This window comes from Centrocercus urophasianus, unplaced genomic scaffold, assembly GCF_019232065.1.
Source record: "Centrocercus urophasianus isolate 14NV4802_14NV808 unplaced genomic scaffold, USGS_Curo_1.0 seq_44, whole genome shotgun sequence".
NCBI lineage: Eukaryota > Metazoa > Chordata > Aves > Galliformes > Phasianidae > Centrocercus > Centrocercus urophasianus.
Window position 1 is genome coordinate 480,636 of NW_024885022.1, and position 13,783 is coordinate 494,418.

General features: G+C 41.3%; 1 protein-coding gene across 1 annotated transcript in view; it reads right to left on the bottom strand.

The window, feature by feature from the left end:
* Nucleotides 1-4,370: 4,370 nt before the first annotated feature.
* BLVRA (biliverdin reductase A) overlaps nt 4,371-13,783 on the bottom strand; it is a 28,454-nt gene continuing 19,041 nt past the window's right edge. The window contains exons 5-7 of the mRNA XM_042834215.1: nt 12,407-12,514; nt 11,552-11,723; nt 4,371-6,938 (exon numbers count right to left, since the gene is read on the bottom strand). Coding sequence (XP_042690149.1) covers nt 6,665-6,938; nt 11,552-11,723; nt 12,407-12,514 — 554 coding nt within the window. The 3' untranslated portion in view covers nt 4,371-6,664. The remainder of the gene's footprint in view (nt 6,939-11,551; nt 11,724-12,406; nt 12,515-13,783) is intronic.

Below are 13,783 nucleotides of genomic sequence, written 5' to 3' on the forward strand. Positions count from 1 at the left end.
GTACTGGGAACAGGACCACAGCAGTAGCAGCACTGCGCATTTGGAGGAACTTCAGCAGGTAGGGCAAGAGTAGCAGATGGAGGTACTGCAGATGCATGGAGGCAGCTGGGCAGGGACAAGCTGTGGCTGCTTGGTGGCCCTGCTTGAAGACATGTCAAATTGCAGGCTAAGACACCATGGCTAGGCCCTGCTATGTGCTGAGCCAAGCTGATAGCATAATGGCTTTGAGGGGATTTACAAGCAACAAGAATATAGAAAACTCTTTGCTTTACTCTGCCCTAGCTGGATATAAAATCCATCCTGCTAGAAGTTAATATGAATGGAAGAAACACATTGCTTGCCATGGTTTTTCACACTGTTAGGACTGCAGACAGACAGGCAGCAGAGAAGCACTCAACAAACCTGATTGTCTCAAAGACGTTGGGTGATGTAGCCCACGTAGAATCATAGAATTGCTCAGGATGGAAAAGACCTTCAAGATCATCAAGTCCAACTGCAACCTAACCATACCACCCTAACTCTAACAACCCTCCCCTAAATCATGTCCCTGAGCACCACATCCAAACAGTTTTTAAACACATCCAGGGATGGTGACTCAACCACCTATTCCAGTGCTTAACAACCCTTTCTGTAAAGAAGTTTTTCCTGATATCCAACCTAAACCTCCCCTGGTGCAACTTGAGGCCATTTCCCCTCATCCTGTCACCAGTGAAAAGAGACCAGCCCCGCTCTGCTGCAATCACCTTTCAGGTATTTGAAGAGAGCAATAAGGTCTCCTCTCACTTTCCTTTTTCCCAGACTAAACAGCCCCAGTTCCTTCAGTCGCTCCCCATAGGCCATATTCTCCAAGCCCTTCACAAGCCTGGATGCCCTTCTCTGGACCTGCTCCAGCACCTCCATGTCCTTTCTGTACTGAGGTGCCCATAATGCTATGCACCAGGGAAGAAGTAAGGATAGCTGCAGAGCACATCACTCATGATGCTGAATAGAAAAAAAATAGGTGTATTGCCTGAACAGCAAAAAAATTTGTTTTCCTGTGAAAGATATCTCCCTGCAAAGAGCTGCTCTGATGACTGAAATAGAGGACATTCCAAAATGATTTTTGGGTGTACAGCCTGGCTATAACTGACAGTAAGGTGGCTGTGCCTTAACAGGATGGGATGACAAGCTAAAAGATGAATTCCTAATGAAATCAAGCTCAAAAGCAAAAGTAGAGAAAGCTTTAAGAGCTGACAATTTAACAGAAAAACTTATGCTGTAACTTTATGGAAGTGCTATTGTGCACAGCCACATAATTAAGCTGGTATCTGAAAAAAACAGATGAGCAACGACTCAAGAGCACACGGAGGTGAAGGCAAAACAGCAGGACATGGCACTACAAGGGAAGCAAATGTATTTACACAGCAGGTTAGCAGCAGAGGTGGATTGCACTGGGTAAAGCAAAAAAGCATGTTCAGCAAGAGGAAAGAGGTACATGAAAAACTACATAAAAATCTATTCTGTTCAAGTTCACTGCATCTAGCCTAACAGAAAAGCTCAGGACATATGGTGTGGAAACAGTAACATACATGGTTTAGGTTTCCTGGCTTTCTACCCTAGGACAAAATAAGGTAAAGATAATGCACTTGGAATTCCAAATCTTAACAAGTTCCTAAAGAAATTTCCATAACATTCAAATTCTGCACACAAACAGACTTCATCAGTGTTAAAGGAAAAAACTAAACATTAACACTGTGTGAACGAGACTGTGAAATTAAACACTACTCTCATGCAAAAAATTCTACGTTAAAATGTAGGTACAGTCATTAATAGGAAAATGTCAGAATTTAGGCCTTTCCTATATAAACATGTATTTTGTGTCAGTACTAGAAAGAAAAATTGTTTTAAAAAGTGTCCTCATGCATTTGGAATGCCATGAACACTTTGCAAACTCATACCTACAAGTACTGCTAATGATAACCAGAATAAAAGAGGCACTTCAACTTACCACAGAATGGTATATTTTTGAAAATAAAATAAGTCATCATTGGGACAGGTTAGATCACAAAGAACAATACTGTGCTATTTGACCCTGTATACACACATATATATATAGAGAGAGAGAGATGTAGCCTTTGGAACTACACAGTAGAAGGATATTGCTGCCTACCCTGCCTAGGAGATCAGCCATAAATTCCCGCACAAGGTACATTCCTTGCACAAACAGCTCCAGTCAGTTACCAGAACCTCATGAAAGACAAGTACAGTCCCAGGCTTTCTCTCAAGGAACTCATCAAGATAGCATGCCAAGGAATTATCAAAACCAAACACTGCTGGTGTGCTGCTACCAGGGAAAAGCGGTGTCTCTCTGGTAGTCAGCAGGATGACATGTCACACTAGGGATGGCAAACAGCAACATTAGTAGGCTGCAAAATTAGCAGCAGTGACAAAATCAGAAAGCCAGCTCACACTGAATGTCACCTAGAATATTCTGAGTACGAATTTCCTGAGAAGTTTTGAAGCAGTAACCAAGACTAAACAAATTCTTTACATCAGATCAGGCTACAGATACTTGTTGTAAGAGCTAGGTGTGTTTGCAGGCTATTATTTGAAGTTCTTACTTACAGTATTTTGAACTTCAGTTATGGTTTTGAAGTTTCTTTTCTCATTTACCTGCACACAGGTGGGCCCCAGTGAAGTGCATGCATTGTGAGGACGGGGAAGAGAAGCTCTAAGTACAGAGCTTTGCCAGCTGTGACACAGGCAGCATTCCCACAGCTTCACAAGCATTGCTATGTGGCAGCCCCAAGCCTCAGGAGCCTTATGCCTCTGTTCCAAAGTGTTGGTTTCAATCAGCGTGGGTCAGCAGGAAAGCAAAAGCTGCAATTCTTACTGGTGCCCCACAGATAAGTGTGAACAGGAAGAAAATATTATTGATGATGGCAGTTTCAGTGGAAAACCAGGAGCTGATCAGGTCCTTCAATGTGACCTGTATGACCACATGGGCAAACATCACTGAGAAACAGAACACATTTGCTCAGATGCAATTGCTGAAGAAGCCAGCCCCGTGCAGTACCTGAGGAGGCCATTCAGAGCTGGCTCAGCTGTTTTGTACAAAATCACAGTGTAGTGCACAGACACCTCTTGTCTTCTAGGTTAGGGATGAATTTTGCTCTGATCATACCTGTGCTGCATAACTTCTGTGAATAAAAGCAGAAGTTTGTCAACAGACACCTGCAATTTCATCTAACCCAGTCTATGCAGGTAACAGCTTCCAGCCCTTAAGGCTTCCCAAAGAACTTGCTTTCTTTGTCAAAAATCTTGAATCATTTTCCTGGATACGCTTAGTTTTCTGGTGTCAAATCTCATGTACATTGTCCAGAACACACTGCATAACACAGTGCACAGATCTCTGGCCTGCTGGAAACACGGAGCTAGCTGTCCCACTAGGCTGCCTCTGTTGGCCACTCACCAGTACACTGTGAGGCCATGCTGCCAGCCTGAAGGGACCGAACATCTTGAGTGAGAACTTCCTCCACAGCTTTGCATGACCTCATATCATTGTTTCTTTGCTCCATGGAAATTTTCCATTTCCCTTACCTCTAACTCTCTGAAAATGAGTTTGGAACAAACCAACTCAGCTGAGCTGTTCAGTTGAATGAATTTAGCGGCTCAGTGGCATGAGACAAAGCTCAAGCCTTGAGGAGGCTTGCTCTTTCACATAGGAACATGTTACAATACAGCATTTTCGGCATCAACTCCATAGCACTAGGCAGTTAACAAAGCATACTTCAGTGGACTTCTTTAGCTGTGCCACAGGAGCAGTTCCAGCAGAAGTAGCAAAAAGCCAGATACAAAGAATGTATGCTAATTTGTTAGTGCCATACCTCATACTTAGCTTTTCATACTTCCATAACTGACAGTTCAGACTGTGCCAAGTACTATCTGAGAAACTCTTCTGAAAGTTTTTCTGCTACAATTAAGCTACTCATTAAACCACAAGGAAACCTCTTTCAACGTGTTTCAGATTATATTTATCAGGTTCAAAAAGGGTGCTCGAGATCACCAGTTTTTGAATAGAAAGCTGGAAGTGTCCAGCTGAGATTTAAATTTTCATGCACTTGTGGGCAGGGGGCAGACTAGGATCAGAGGAGCAGGAATTTTGTGGGAGGGATCACAAGTTGAGATAAGGTCTCTGACTCCAGGACACTCGTATTCAAAACTCTGAAACAGGAGAAGGAGACAGCTGTGGGCTTTAGAAATGGATCACAGCACGCAGTTGCTGGCAGGACTTCACAGGGTATAAGGAGCGAGAAGGGGAATAGAACCCACTGGGACAGAGAGATTTTCAGCACAGACAGTTGCTAATGAAGGACAACAGAACCAAAAGGAATGATTAAGAACTCCAGTTTTTTATTGGCGAGTTTGACATCTGATTAAGGATACATGTTTGAAGCTTGATACCCAGTAGTTCTTGTATACAAACCATGGCAGTACATCAGCAAATTCACAGTTTCAAAGATAACACAGTTTGAATGCTCCAGGCTTTCAAGTGCAGTAGATTTGCTGGGAGGAACAGTGGGGATGGAGGACAGTGCAGGACTCCCAGAATCTGCCTCCACCAGCTCAAAATAACCAGCTAATTTTCCCAGGCTATAGAAAGAGGCTTCTCCAGGGCAATTCGATGAATGGCTGCAGTGCTGCTTTACAGTGCTCCCACGAGCTTTTGTTCACTCCTTAGAGGAATAACTACAGCTCTCGTGAGGAACTACAGAGCAGCCCCAGGGAGACTTACTGGTTAATTTAGATGCTTCTGGGGAGTGTGAAATCTCCCTTTCCCTTTGCTGTCCCTCCCCGACTACCTGCTGTCAGTTAGCAAGTGGTATTCACCCCAGGCTCACAGATGAGGAGTCTGACAGCAAACAGGAAACTGTGCGTGCTGTCATTCATAGCAGATAGACATACACAGCAGATTTTAATTTCATTTTGATCCAGGATGGTCTTCTTGTGTTTTGCCATGAATCCATTGGGGTAAAATCCTTCCCACTCACTTAGCATCAGGTCCACCCAAGCAAAGTCCGTTACATTCGTAAATAAGTCCCTGAGAATTCTCAGTAAGGGATCTGTTTGGGTGGACAAGCACGTGATCTGCCTGCACAGATCTGCTAGTGACACACACGGATTTCAAACACTTGAAATGCTTTTCACTGACTTTAAAAGATGTAATAGATTCAAACGTATTTTGTGAACTCATTCACATATCAAGCCCTAGTTGCTCCTGAATTATTTGGGAAACAAAATACAGCCTTTCCTTCCTTCTCTGATTCAAACTCTAACTGAACTGTATCTAATTTGAGAACAAATATGATTGACTTAATGGAAAACCCTTTTCCATCAGTACTGTGTAGTTGTGGTTATATACACATCCATAACATATAAAGTCCTTACTCAAAATTGCCAACGTAGTAGCGTATTAAGGAGATGATGGGTCTGCGTTTGAGAGAACTGTGTAGGCTGAAGTTTGCTGCTATATTAACACAGCACAGGCAAATGTTGTAATTAGAAAATAAAGGCAGAGAAATTGTTAATAGTTTTGTGCACTATTCAGGCTTCTTCTCCAATAAAGTGATTCTTTAGGGAAGTGATAACGTCTTCATATGTGACCCTGGGACTACTGTAAAATGCCACACATCCATCCCCACAGCTGTGATACTTGGTAATTGCATGGCTATATTTGCAAATTGCTCTATTTCCTACAGTCCTACTCTAATTTTATCACTATTTCTAACGACTTTTACTGTTTCCAGGAGAACACCAGTTATTTTTTCTTAATATCAGGACATATATTATTTTTAGGTGAGAATCATTCACATGCTGAATCAGAATACAGAACACCAATGAAAGACAATAACACAATGCTTCCAATGGAAAAAAAAAAAAAAAAAAAAAAAAAAAGGAAAGTAAGCAGGTGATGTATTAGTTTAACGTATTGTTTTAATCTCTTCTGGAAAAACATTTCTGTGTTGGCACAGGGCATCAGAATGGATTCAACTTGCATCTGTCAGAAACAAGATATTCCTATTCTGGTTTGGTACCATTATAGGTTCTGTTTGAAGGTAGATGATTTCCAGTGTGAAATGCAAAACAAAAGAGGCATAGCTTCTAACTAGAGCAAACACACAAACCAATTCAGAGTACCCAGAAGAAAAAGGTTGGGACTGAGGAGGCACAACTTTTGCAGATCAAGCAGAGAGGTCAAAAACTCTTTTTAGAGCTCTGTTCTAGATAATCCTGTATGTCTCATTTTCAGATACATCTAAATAGAAGAGAAAGAATACTCAAGAAGGAAAATCATGTTACCTATTTGCAATCCTCCGTGATCTGACTTCAGGGACATTACCAACTGAACTGCTTGGAAGCAAACACAAGAAACCTCATTGCTGCTGGGTTCCTGTCTGCCTGAAAGGACAGCAATGCATCAGAGCGGGGTAACATCTTGCTTTGTTCTAGCAAACACCAGAAGGCATGAGGCATAGCCCAGGATCTCCAGTCCACATAGAGAACCCAGGAGTGACATTCAGTCAAAGAGAATGTAATAAAGCAGAAACAGCAATTGCCTGATGGCAACACTTAGCTCTAGACCTACAGCTTTCCTATCTGCCATGTTCCTCTTGGAAGAGCCACCTCAAGAACAGATTTTCTCAGGCTGTTCACACTGCTGTTGAATCATCCCAGCAAGGTCAAGGCACCGCAAAATTCGCCATTTCTCAGCAGCCAGCTCTTCCTTGGATACCTGTCCCAGCAGTTTTTTGGCAAAGAGGTTCTGATCCTGCATGAAAAGGCCCACAGCAGACCTTGGGGCTTGCGGGAAGTTCTCCAGGCAACCACTGGTGAAACAGAAATTGATTTTCTTTTCACGTCTCATTCCTGGTCCTCTTTCTTCAATCCAAGTCAGAGGCCTAATATGGAGAAACAGTGGAACAAAAGAGTATTTATGAAGAAATTGAATCAACAGTCCTACTTAAAACATGTTGTGCAGTACTTACAGAAAATGCTCTAATAAATGCACCTTTTTACAATTTCAGTCACTGCACGTTCATTCAGGATGCTCTGATCAACAAGCCTTGTTGCTGGTTACAGAGCTGAACACCACGTTACAGCCTAAACTCTGCCACTGCTGCATGCACTGCTTTCAGCACACTGCCTAAACTCTCTCCAGCTTCTTCTCTACTCACAATAAAGCCAGACGTGTTCAGCCACCTTGAGAGGAATTGAGAAGTTTAATCCATTCATTCAATTGTGGATTTGGATGAAAAGTGCAGTTAAACACCTAAACTTAGTGAGTGATTTAATCAAGGCCTCAGTGTTCAGTCATTCCTCCAGCAAGAATAAACTGTCAGTAGGATACGTAATCATGACCCACACATTTAAACTACTGTAGGGAAAGAAAAAAAAAACAAAGGATCCAAACCACAATCTGCAAATAATGCATAAAGGAAGATCCCCACAGGACTAATAAATGCAAATCTCTTGTGTTTCAGGATGTCCTAAGGCCACAGGGGTGCCTGAGGAGTGCATCACTCTGTGTTTTTTATGTTCACATTCTCCTTCCCTGAGACATCTCCTGCTGACCACAGGCAGGCTGGTTTTGCTGCATTTTTTCTTATGACAGCAAATATCCATGGAGGGTTGAGACCACTGTTGTGTGAAGCTGCTTTATCTCAGGCAGTCTGGTGTGAAGAAACCACTGGGCAGATACAGGCAAAGACCCTAACAGTGGGGAGTACATAGGATGATCCAAAACAGGCAGTATCAGTATGGGGTCGCATCCCTGGGGTGATCTAGAGCAGATGCACATCAAAGACCAGATTCAAACTTATGCTGTCTTCCACTCTGGCTTGAGGGAGCCACTGAACCAGAAGCACAGTCACATAAGTTAGGCAAAATTAAAAAAAAAAGAAAAAAGAAAAAAGAAAAAAAAAGAAAAAAGAAAAAGATAGAAATGGCTGATTCAGATCTGTGAGCAGGAAATGTTGGTTCTACTACTAGATTTATCGTCTTTTGTGATTGGGTTTTTAGTTATTTTCCCAAAGAGCTGTTCCACTTGGTTGCTAACTAAACATTACTTTTTAATTAACAACTTCTACATTGAAATTTGTCCTTTTTTATCACTACAAAGACACATATGCTGCAACACTGCATACTGTTTAAGCAATTATGTTGCTTAAGAACCAGGTTTGCATTTCATATTGGAAACTTAATTTTTAATAGTGCTGATGTTTTTGATTAGGTAATTTATCACTTTCATTTAAGATCTTCATCAAAGCTCTATCTGGTAATGCAAGTAATTAGTTATTTAGTAGTATTAGTAGTTTTATTTGAAAACAACAAACCCAGTATTTTTGGTAGCTAGAGAAAGCCATAACTGATTTGGTTGGACAGTTAAGAAAGCAAAGGAGAGTTAAACTGAACACTGAGAAACCACTTTTACACTGATTTCAAAAGGAAGCACTACTATGAAAAAAAAAAAACAAAACAACAAACCCACACTGATTTTACAGAGTCATTTTGTCTTTCCCAATTTTAGGCCATCACAGCTTACACAGCTACATTTTATTCAGATTAGAAGATACTTAATCTTTTCTGACTCTCTGTTGCCTCAGTGATAAGTAATCATGCTGCTTGAACAGTGCTAGCTGAAAAACCAAAATGAAGAAAATAACCTTTGTACCCACCTGCAGAAGAACTGGTTTCATGCTTGAAAGCATGCTGGATCTACTCAATATTTCAAGCAACTCTTGATACAGAAAGCATGTTTTACATGTTTTTTTTGGATATTCAGGCTGAAGTTATTTTTTAGACTTCATAAACTTCATTCTCAATACAATTTCAAGCAGTTATTGCCATACAATTGCAATAAATACAATTATTCAAGCAGCACGTGTTCAGAAAATGTCTTCTGTTTCTTTTAAACATCCTGTTTCATGTGTTGAAAACACCAGTAATCTATATTTACTAAGCAATCAACGAGGGCTGCCTTACCTCAGATGAGAACTAGACCTTATTTCTAGCTAACATCAGAACAGATGTTGCACAGATCATTAGCTTTCCAGCTTGCACTAAAACACTGACATTTATTGAATCCAGGCTGTATAATAGGACAGGAACTGCAGTCCCAAACCAGCCGTACTGTCAGCTGAGGTCTGCCTTTTCCTGGATTGCTTAACATTTTAGCACAGAAAGGCTGTCAGCTCAACTGCCTTGGAAACATGAAAGAGGCAGAGGTCATCTCTCAGATAACTGAGCTTGGGATGTTAATGCACATCTCCAAAATCCACCTGAGACAGATTAGCAGCCAGTGCAGACTATGCAGCAGGGACACGCCATAGCCTTTGCACAAATCCCTGCTCAAACAAGCAGAACACTGTACTCTGCACCTGCTGCTTTTTCTAAGGCAGAAAGGGGCTGAATTAACCTGATTTCTCAAGGTTAGTGCATTTATGTCTTTCAAAGAAGGGTGTGCTAGCTTTCAGGAAAGCTGCAAAGCTTTCCCATCCCGTAAGCAAGACAGAACTTGAGCATGTGAGAGCTGTGAGTTCATAGAGCTGTAGGTTCATAACTTCACTTGGAGAGTGGGCCAAATTCCCTACTGTTGTACGTTCACTGACGTCAGTGGGGGAAGGTCAGCAGGAAATGCAGTGCGGAGGCCGACAGGCATACTGGCACGCTATGCAACTTTCCAGCCAGTGTTAAGTTATCCCGAAGCATAAAGCAACTGTCACGAGGGTCATGAAAATGCTCATGGTGACAAAATACTTACTGACTGACCCACATGCAGAGTTAGCCATGAGCTAAGAAAAGCAGATATCTGTCAGCTGTGTTGCAAGAAAAATAATCCTGAAAGAAGAAACAGTTCCGTACCTCATAAATACATGGCAGTTGTATTTACAAGGACTACTTAGAGACACGCCAGCCAGGGAAATGCTTAAGCCATCCACTAGTTCCACCTGCTGGAATTAGTTCAAAATCTCACTCTACACTGAGCTTTACAGACACTCTCATTACTTGCAAATTGCTAAGAGGGTAAACATGGATGGTGTATGCAGTTCTGTCCTCTCTTAACTACAGCATTTTTTTTTTTATTTAGAGAGGAAGAAAGATCACTCAGACAAGATGCTTATCCCATCATAAACTGAAACAGGCTTTGTAGGAGCTCAGCAAAATCTGCAGTGAAACCAATGGTCTAAGTGAGCCTTGATTCTTCTCTGCCCAGATATATAGTTCTACAGATCATTATTCTATATACGTGCAACAACCAAAAAGATAATTCATTATGAACAAAGGTAGGTCAGGATATTTCCCTAAGTGGTCATCTTTTCCCTGGTTCTCCCTAGTCTTCTCATTTGCCTATAAAGGCAGAACAGACTTCATGGAAAAAACAGGAAAATGTGAGTGAAAAGAAAGGAACAAAGTGTTCTATCACCATCCCCACCCACTAGGAAACATACAGAGACTGGTAACTTCTCTGTATCAGACAAGTCAGACAATTCTTACACTGCAGCTCTAGCATGCTTTTCAACTTCAGCTTGCTTGAAAAGGAGATGACCATCTGCATGAAGTCCACGGTAATCAAAATGAAGAGTTTCCAGCAAAATTCAACAACATTCTGTGCACTGAGTGGATACTTAATTCTCAATATGGCACGCTCATAAAATATTTAGAAACATATTCTTTAGCAAGGTCACCAATAAAATGCTACTTTATAGCAAGGTTATTGTTAACGTGTAATAAAACAGAGATCTAATTCAGTATTATAAATTGCAGTATCGGAAGAGTTTTCTGCAAGGAAATCATACAGCAGTGGCTGGACAAAATAATAAGTAATCCTGGCTGCTGGATTCTCACTCTCACAGTCTGACAGACTGGTGAAACATAAAGGAAAACAAACAAACAAACACAAAACAAGATACAGAAAACAGACTGATGACCCATTCAGGAAAAATCAATGTCAGTACTCCAAGATAGACATTAATCAAGAGCAGACCTCTCTACAGCATCAGAATGCTTAAAATGTGTCATTTTCTCTTAACCTTCAGCTAGTAGCACATAACTGCAGCATTACAGTGCTGCAAGCTACATATTATGACTACTCCACTGGGTTTTCAAATAGTTATATATTTCCAACCTTTAAACAAGGGTTACTGTTCAACATACATCTACAATGTGTACTGTTAAACAAAAAAAATCCTACCTCTGAAAACCTTTTCTGGATGCAAGAAAAAGGCTTTTCAATCTAAGGCACAGGAAATGCATAAATGCATTACAAACCCATTCCCACATTCAGACATCAGGAAAGAACTTCTAAAACATTCTTGTGCCCTCCCACAGACATTGCTTGGTTATGGCTCTTCTTTACCATGATTGCTACAGGAAATACTCTCAGGTCTCTTTTGCTTGTAATGCTCTAAAACCAGTATTAACATATTCTATTTCCACAAGAGAAAGGATGTAGACGTCCTACAGATGATACCCAAACAGGCTGTCTCATCTGGCTGCTATAACCATTACTCACTTCTTGTTTGCAGTCTGAAAATGGACAGTCATTCTAGAATAATTCTTATCCTTCTGCTCTTCTCTGGTGGCAGAGGTAACAGTGAGGTCTCCAAAGAGGTCAATCAGCCAAGTCAGTCGGGCAATTCCACTGAAAGCTGGGAACCCTGCTTTTGTTTCATCGAGGACACTGCCTGGTGCAATAGCAACAGAAAAACTTCAGAAAAGGAAAATAATAATGCGTGCTGCACAGTAAAGGCTGAAGAATTGCAGTATTGCAGGCTTGGAGAGCAGGGTGTAGAAGGGCCAGCAGTGGATGAACTGAGTAGCAAGTCAACAAATATGACTGACCTTGAAATGGATTTGTTGGAGTGCTGTGACAGAGAACACTGCACGAAGTACACGTGCAATAAGCCTTAAGGATGTGCTGAGGAAAGAAGGGTATATGTGGATTCACACAGAGAAAGAAATGCACAAAAATCTCTCCCATCACTTCCATCACTAGTCTGGAATGCTTAAAGTCTCCATTGGAAATGTGGACATGTCCTCAGAGCTCAAATTGATACTAGGATGAGGGAGCTAGTTGATACCACCAAAGCACACGAGAGGTGAAGAAACGGTCCACCCCTTGAAAGGTACAGGCTTGCTTTCTTCACAAGTGGTAGCAGAAAGAGAATAGAAAATAGGTCACAGGTGACAATTAGTAAGGCAAGTGTTTTCCAGACCCTTCTGTAATTTAAAGGAAATATCAAGAGGTGATATTCGTGTGTCACGTCAATTTATAGGCAGACTGTCACATAAAAGGTCTGGTCTGGAAGGGCTGGATTCCTGTGGTGCAAGCCAACAAATCTGGCTGAACTTCCACACAACTACTGACCTGTGAAATGTAACGTTCCCTTCACTAGGTCTTTCCCAGCCACCTCCTTTTTCAGCTGCTTGTATTCTTCAGTCAGAAGTTCAATATGCTCCACGTGGAGGACTTTACCTGTCATTAATAAATAAATAAACAAATCAGGCCAGATTAAATAAGAACTTTCTGTATGAAACACATCTGAACAGTAAAGGCTTCACCAGCCACCAGTGAGAGCTCACTTAAAAATGCTCTCACAAATGGCTTGCAAAATTTTGTTAGGAGGAAAAGAAAACGCAGGCCCTATGCTGAGGCGTCTGCTTGGGTTTGTGATTTTCAGGAGATAACAAATGCAGTGACTACAGTAACAGTATCCACTTGCTCAACAGAAACTCTGCAATGAAACCCAATACCCAACTACAGCTGAAAAATCAGACTTCAAGTAAAAGATGGGTGAATTCTTGTCCTCCTTCCCCTCATGCTTCCCGTTCTGCATTCTTCTTCCCAGAGTAATAGGAAAGAAGACAAAGCAAAAAAACATAGTGCAATACTTAGACCCAGTTTGTAACAATATGATAAAAACTACCTCTTCCACTGTAATTAATTGGGCTACTCTGGAAAAGAATGCTATCTAATAAAAATTAAATCTGGCACTCATTAAGTATCTTTTTTTTTTTTTTTTTTTTTGGTAGGTTTTCAAGAGAGTTGATTTAAGCTGCTGAAAGTAGTTGCTGCTGCTTCAAGAGCAGAGGTATAAATTTTGCTCAACGGGAACCCATTTTGCTAGCAACAAGGCAGCAAGTTGGTGTCAGAATAAGGAAAGCACAAAGCAGAAATCCTATACCTTCAGTATTTTAGGACAAAAGTCACAAGGGATGTTTTTAAGAAGTGGAAATATAAACAGTGCAGCCTATCCAAATTATTTGGACTCTAATTCTGCCAGCACTGTTCTTTTTCTTGAGTCCATTTACTGGCCTCAGCTGAACTGCCACCTTCTCATCCATGGTACTGCAGGGATGGGGCCACAGGCTTTCTGCAGTTAAAAACATCTTGCCTGGGGACAAACTTTCTTTCAAACAGGGATGTCTTGCTGGACTGCAAAAGCATAAGCAGCTGTGTGTGACCAGCAAGTCACAAATACTAGAAGCTAGAGGAGCTGTTTCCAGCTTTATTTTCAGGGAAAAGACAGGGAGGTGTAGCCCTAAGGCTACATTTATTAAATGTCCTACTATCACTGTGACGGAACTTCTCTTTAACAGCACCTTACCCTTAGCTTTGACATCTGTTTATTTATTTTCCCATTGGCACACATCTTAAATCCTAGGCTGACATCTCTGAGACAGGCGTACTGCCTTGCATTCTGTAATTAATAGTAGACTGGAGGGTCCTGCCTTTGGGTTTGAT